Genomic DNA, 6,377 nt, shown 5'->3' with positions numbered 1-6,377 from the left:
ATTTCCATATTACACGCCCTCAACAGACTAATTACCCCCGGAAAAAAACTAAAAGAAAAAAAATGAAAAATCATTCCGAACACAGACTCGGCCAAAATCATTTCTTTTTCTTCCAATTAAATTTCTAATTGATCACTGACTTCATCACTGACTCTAGTTTCTTGTAAACAAATCACCCGGAAAATAAAATCGCGTGAAGGCACTCCATCATCACCGGTGTTAATGAAAATTTCAATAACTCGATACTCGAACCGTCGGTGGGAAATATGATTATGGAATATTAATTGTACGTACCGTGGCACGGGACAGAGTGTTGTGGCGTCTGTGCCTGAACGGCGTCCCGACGTCCAATATATGCTCTCGTCCCTACGCCCCCGCATTTCCGTACGACAACGTCTTCCCCAACAGGCACGAAAAAGGCGTGAGTCGCGGAACGTCGCGACGCCTCACCGAACTAGGCGGCCCTATCCTGGATTCGCCACCTTTTTTTCTCCTCTCGCTACCCCAAAATTAAAGAATTTTCATCATCAGGCTTTCACTCTTGGCTCACCATGAAATTATATCTATTCAAACAAAAAAAATATAAATAAATTGCTCTAATTGAGACTCGAAGAACTGCTAAATTCATTCGTTTCAGTAGTTCGGAATAAATTATTTATGAAATCAGAGCAATAATCTCTGGCCAATCGTCAGAATAAAAATTCGCTTCTTCAATTGTTACGTCATTGGCATACCAAATACTATTGGAATTTTTTATAACCATTGTTGTGTGAAAATTTATGAGACAGAGGAAACGTCACCGAGAAATTATGGATTTAAAGATCGTTTGAATCTCGAAAATAGGTTAATTAATTTTTTTATCCATTTGACATGAATTCTTATAATAATATGTAACCGGTCGTCAAAATAAAAATTTGTATCTTAATTATTGCGTCATCAACGCACTGAAAATTCTATTATGAAAACGCATCAATCGACAGTTGATCAAACCCATGAGAATGAATTGTGTCAGATGATTGGGAAATCACGCGGAGACGTAAATAAAAAATTCCAAGGGGTGAAGAGATACTCTGGAGGCATTAGAATTAGTCCAGTGAAAAAATAGATGACCCGGAGAATACGAAAAAAAAAAACATTGAAGAATCAAGTTTTTTCCATCTGGACAGATTATTATTTTTTCCTGTTGCATTAATCATCGCTGAAAATAATGAAGTTCTGATTAATTCGTTACCGATAATGCGGAGAAATTCTTTTGTGATGGCTATGTCAATAGCTCATAGGAATAGAAATGATTTTTAATGCTGTTTTTATTCGAATGATGCCATTGATTTTTATTGTTCATTAGATCGTCGATTGTAACGATTTTTTGACGGAAATTTTATGAGACATTCGAGAATTTGTCGATGTTGAAAATTATGGGGTTCTTGAAAATTCTTGATGAGAGAAATTAAATTGTTAATGATATTTGATTTTAACGCTCGTGTGAGCGTTGGAAATTGGAAACTAAACTAGGGAACACTAAATTTTCATTCATATCTCATTAAATAATGTTTGAAGAGTTATATTTAAAAAACACGGGTAAATGGTCACTATTTAATTTTATAGAACGACAAACTGTCGTCACATTTTGAAACCGCGCTTCCTCTCAATCAAAAACCACCATTTTCTTCACTATTTTTATTATTTATGATGAAAATATATGCAAAAAATCAATTTTTAAAATCACATTTTTAGTGAACAAAATTACAATCATCAGTGAGATCTTTAAATATCTTAAAAACTAGTTGAAAAATAAATTTAATGAAAATGATTTTTTCTTCCACAAATACCCCAGAAAATTACAATAATGGTATTATTCAAATCTGAAACATCTCCATTGGAATCTTGATATTAAATGCTTAAATTTTACTCCCCAAATCCGGAAAAAAACTCCTTATTTTTGAAGAAAAACTGATAATTTTAAAAAATACCAGTTATTTTTATAAATAATCTCCGAATCAGATATCGAACAATTCTTATTCCCTTATACACAACTGTTAAAAGAAAATTGCGTAAGACGAGACTTGAATAACATGAATTCAGATTCCTGACTTCCTTTGAAATTGAAAAAAATTTCGAAATTTTCAAGCACCAAAAAATCCTTGAAAATCCCCAAAGAAAATTGAAAACTGCCTCGAACTTAAAAACAAAAAACACATTTCCTAACATGATAAGCTCGTCAGCTGAAGTGGCAAGGTCACGAGGTAGGCGGCACATCACAACATAACACAATAGTTATTTTGGCAGATCTATCTCCACTGGCGTCAGTCTTACCGAGCCATACTGAGTCATATTCATCAAGTGCCCCAGCACATTTATCCGTCACACCGGTCTCGCCAGCCAAGAAATACTCAAAAATTTCATTGGACCAACGCCTCCCCTATATCACCAGGAAATTGTGAATTGCATAAAAGTGATTCGTAACAGTTGGAGAATCTCTCGAGGGAATTTTTCGTCTTTGAATCACCAAACAAAAATTCTATTTTCGTGGGCAGAGATTCTTCTCCTCTGGTTTGAACAGATATGACCCAGTTGAAATCAAATTTAGACTTTAGCCTCCGTCTTGGATATCAGAGTCAGAAGGTGGGGGTGGGGGGTGAATATCATCTTGCCAAAAAAGCCGATGAACAGGGGAATATTAACTGATGTATTACTATTCTCGTCTTCGACGATTGCATGACCGATCATTTGGTATTAAAAAGAAATAAATCGGGTGATGAGTAACGGGACTCAATTAATATAATCGTGACATGAGATAATGTATATTTTACTTGACAATAGATTGACATTTGTATAACAATAATACGTGTATAATATTTACAAAATAAATAAAATTATGGTAAACCGTATGTCAGGTGACTGCGTATAGTTGATGAATGATGATTGGGGGTGGGGAGGGGTCGGGATGGGCAAAGCTGTTGTTCGAGTTTGCTTTTTTTTCTGATAAAAAAGAAACTCGGGTATTTGATGATGCTGGGTGCTGAGGGCCGACGGGGACGAGATGTTCCGCGCCTTGCAGAAATAGAGCGTCGCGATACCCAATGACGGGGTCCTCTCTATCGTTGGATTTCCGGGCTTTTTCCCTCTTACCGATCCTAGGATGGCCGTTTCGTTTGTCATTGGTTGAACGAAATGCTTGGTTTCAGTCTCTCGGCTGCCTGTTCAGTTTTCCTTATTGAGGGATCCAGTTGATGGGGGAAGAGAAGTGTCATGGTGGTCAGGTAATCACGCTGCAGCGGGGAGTATGGCATCCCCGTTGGCCGATGTCCTCGACGGCCTGTCAAGGTCGGTGTTGAGGGCCCGCGATGGGAGGGAGGAGCGAGGACAATCCTTGGGTGGATGATGGCGTGGAGACACGCTGGTGTTGGATGAATTGGTTGTGATCGTCGACGGTTTGATGATCAGGTTGTGAGTGACAACGCAACGTATAGAGTGACGATGTGTGAGGACGAGGGTGACGCGGTTGGGATTGCATCGGTGTTTGTGCCCTCTTTTGGGACTCCGATATCCGGGTTTTTCGTTGTTAGGATTACAATGCTTAGAAGCACTTGCGGTGAACAATGCCAGGGCCGGACTCGTCGTACTCCTGCTTGGAGATCCACATCTGTTGGAAGGTGGAGAGGGAGGCGAGGATTGAGCCACCGATCCAGACGGAGTATTTCCTCTCTGGGGGAGCGATGATCTTGATCTTGATGGTTGAGGGAGCGAGGGCGGTGATCTCCTTCTGCATGCGGTCAGCAATACCTGGGTACATGGTGGTACCACCGGAGAGTACGTTGTTGGCGTACAAGTCCTTACGGATGTCGACGTCGCACTTCATGATGGAGTTGTAGACGGTCTCGTGGATACCGCAGGATTCCATACCCAAGAAGGATGGCTGGAAGAGAGCCTCGGGGCAACGGAACCTCTCGTTACCGATGGTGATCACCTAGAAATTCGTTAGATTTTTCGTTAGAGGGTTTCGAGAGCGAACTTTGACGTTACTATTAGTCATTATTTAGAGGGATTTTTACCTGTCCGTCGGGAAGCTCGTAGCTCTTCTCGAGGGAGGTGCTGGCGGCGGCGGTGGCCATTTCCTGTTCAAAGTCCAGGGCGACATAGCAGAGTTTCTCCTTGATGTCACGAACAATTTCACGCTCAGCTGTAGTGGTGAAGGAGTATCCTCTCTCGGTGAGGATCTTCATGAGGTAGTCGGTCAAGTCACGACCAGCCAAGTCCAGACGGAGAATGGCGTGGGGTAGGGCGTAACCTTCGTAGATGGGAACAGTGTGGGATACACCATCTCCAGAGTCGAGGACAATACCAGTGGTACGACCTGAGGCGTACAGGGAGAGGACAGCCTGGATGGCGACATACATGGCTGGGCTGTTGAAGGTTTCGAACATGATCTGGGTCATCTTCTCACGGTTAGCCTTTGGGTTGAGGGGAGCCTCTGTGAGGAGGACTGGGTGTTCCTCGGGGGCAACACGGAGTTCATTGTAGAAAGTGTGATGCCAGATCTTTTCCATATCATCCCAGTTGGTGATGATACCGTGCTCAATTGGGTATTTCAGGGTGAGGATACCTCTCTTGCTCTGGGCCTCATCTCCTACATATGAGTCCTTCTGTCCCATACCGACCATCACTCCCTGATGACGGGGGCGACCGACAATGCTGGGAAAGACAGCACGGGGTGCGTCATCTCCAGCAAAACCGGCTTTGCACATACCGGATCCATTGTCCACAACCAAAGCGGCAACCTCGTCGTCACACATGTTGATTGATTTTTATATTTTCTGCAAAAGAAAATCAACAATTACAACAGAATTCTATTTCCCCGATTTTAAAAATTCCAATATCCCCAGTATTGAATTCACAAAATTTTATCCAAATAATTTCAGTTCACAATATCAATTCCACTTTTTCAAATTATTCCTTCTTCACTATCCACTTATCTCCAAAACACTCGTTTTTACAAATTGACAATTAACAAGACAAATTTATCTTTAATACAAATGAATGCGAGACAATTCTATATAAACTCCCCCAACTTGACGATCTCTACTAACCGTTGAAGAGGTGAGTTGTGAATGATCGCGCGTCTCAGATGCGGCTGAACCCTGGAGGCAAAAGCTCACGTAGATATAAGCTAGAGTGGTCCGCTACGGCTACCGAAGATGGGCACGCTGACTCTCCAGGGGTGGCCAACATAACTGCCTACGCTCTTTTCAACCCACGCCCACCGTTCGCCAGCAAAAAGCTCAAAAATATTAGTACATTTGGACACAGCCAACTTACGCGCCATTCGCCTGTGTAAACATTTCTCAGACCGTCTTTGGACGGCCCTGTCTACATTGCCCTCTCAGCCACCGACGCCCATCCGCTATAATGAATCTTTCTACATGAAAAGCGCGACAAAACAATTTTTTCACCGAAATTCTTCAGTCTTGCTCAACCCCGACAGCTTCTGATTCGTTTAAATGTCCCTTAAAAAATTTAATTACAGACTAAAAATGAAATTTGAAAATATACAACAATTTCATTTCATATTTTCATTAATCCATATTTATCCCAATCAATGAATTTTCATTCGTTTTTTAACTCTTTGTGTCATTGAATTTCTTCCAAGAAGCTTGACAGAACAGTGAATTTAACAGTTGGATTAGCTCAAATGAAAAATAATTGAATAGTTATTCATATAAATTAATCACCTTCATTTAATTGATTTTGTAATTAAATCAAATTCAAGGATGAGGATGAGAGTTTAATACATAAAATAACAATTCGATCTTTCAACCGATATTACCTTTCATTCTTTTATTAAATATTTCGTAATTGCTCAACATAGGTCATTACAAATTTTCAATTATTCACATTAGTTTTTATCTAAAAAATGTCGGCTAAACAATGTTTTTTTAATGCTTCTTTCTTTAAGGTTGAAAATGTATAATTAATAATTAATTAAAATATTACATAAAGAATGAAATCGAAGGGCGTGGCTGACATTACAATCAATAAACTAACAATGCAATTATTCAGTGGATAATTGCACGCATTTCTTCCTAAATACGTAACCATTCCTCATAATTTATAACACACATTGCATTCTTCATATTTAATTTAAAAATATTGAAAATTAACTTAATTCTCAGCAATTTCGTAGATCAGGGGCAACTGATGTTTCTCGGGACATCTAAAAATACTAAATGAACTACAGAAATATAAAACCACTAGAGAATTCAATCAGATAATCACTGAAATTTATGAATAATCCTCGTTGTATAGCGACGGTGATTTTATTATAGCTCCTCCCACTGCATATTTGGTGTGAAATTTTTTAAGGTGCAAAATAGCGGATG

At 39.7% G+C, this 6,377-nt stretch overlaps 2 protein-coding genes and 1 long non-coding RNA gene across 3 annotated transcripts in view; 1 reads left to right on the top strand and 2 right to left on the bottom strand.

Moving 5' to 3' along the window:
* Nucleotides 1–433, bottom strand: part of LOC135162700 (actin, clone 205-like) — a 2,619-nt gene extending 2,186 nt beyond the window's left edge. Inside the window, exon 1 of the mRNA XM_064121452.1 lies at nucleotides 295–433. The gene's annotated coding sequence lies outside the window, so the exon portion shown is untranslated. The remainder of the gene's footprint in view (nucleotides 1–294) is intronic.
* LOC135162704 (uncharacterized) overlaps nucleotides 1–3,338 on the top strand; it is a 6,431-nt gene extending 3,093 nt beyond the window's left edge. The window contains exon 2 of the long non-coding RNA XR_010298999.1: nucleotides 1–3,338. This exon is cut by the window's left edge and continues 329 nt beyond it. This is a non-coding gene — a long non-coding RNA (uncharacterized LOC135162704).
* Nucleotides 3,339–3,437: 99 nt separating this feature from the next.
* On the bottom strand, nucleotides 3,438–5,243 carry LOC135162701 (actin, clone 205-like). The gene is made up of 3 exons (XM_064121453.1): nucleotides 5,088–5,243; nucleotides 4,053–4,814; nucleotides 3,438–3,967 (listed from the first exon to the last, which is right to left on the bottom strand). Exons 2-3 carry the CDS (start codon nucleotides 4,791–4,793, stop codon nucleotides 3,578–3,580), a joined length of 1,131 nt encoding a protein of 376 aa, XP_063977523.1. The 5' UTR covers nucleotides 4,794–4,814; nucleotides 5,088–5,243; the 3' UTR covers nucleotides 3,438–3,577.
* Between the last annotated feature and the right edge of the window lie 1,134 nt (nucleotides 5,244–6,377).

The sequence above is a fragment of the Diachasmimorpha longicaudata genome, chromosome 5, assembly GCF_034640455.1.
Source record: "Diachasmimorpha longicaudata isolate KC_UGA_2023 chromosome 5, iyDiaLong2, whole genome shotgun sequence".
In the NCBI taxonomy this organism is placed as follows: Eukaryota; Metazoa; Arthropoda; class Insecta; order Hymenoptera; family Braconidae; genus Diachasmimorpha; species Diachasmimorpha longicaudata.
Note: the sequence above shows the minus strand (reverse complement) of the source record. Positions and strands in the feature narration are given on the sequence as shown.

Coding starts and splice junctions, on each gene's coding strand:
- LOC135162701 (XM_064121453.1), bottom strand. CDS start 4,793: ATGTGTGACGACGAGGTTGCCGCTTTGGTTGTGGACAATGGATCCGGT. Junction 3,968..4,052: donor ACGAGCTTCCCGACGGACAG/GTAAAAATCCCT, acceptor ACGAATTTCTAG/GTGATCACCATCGGTAACGA.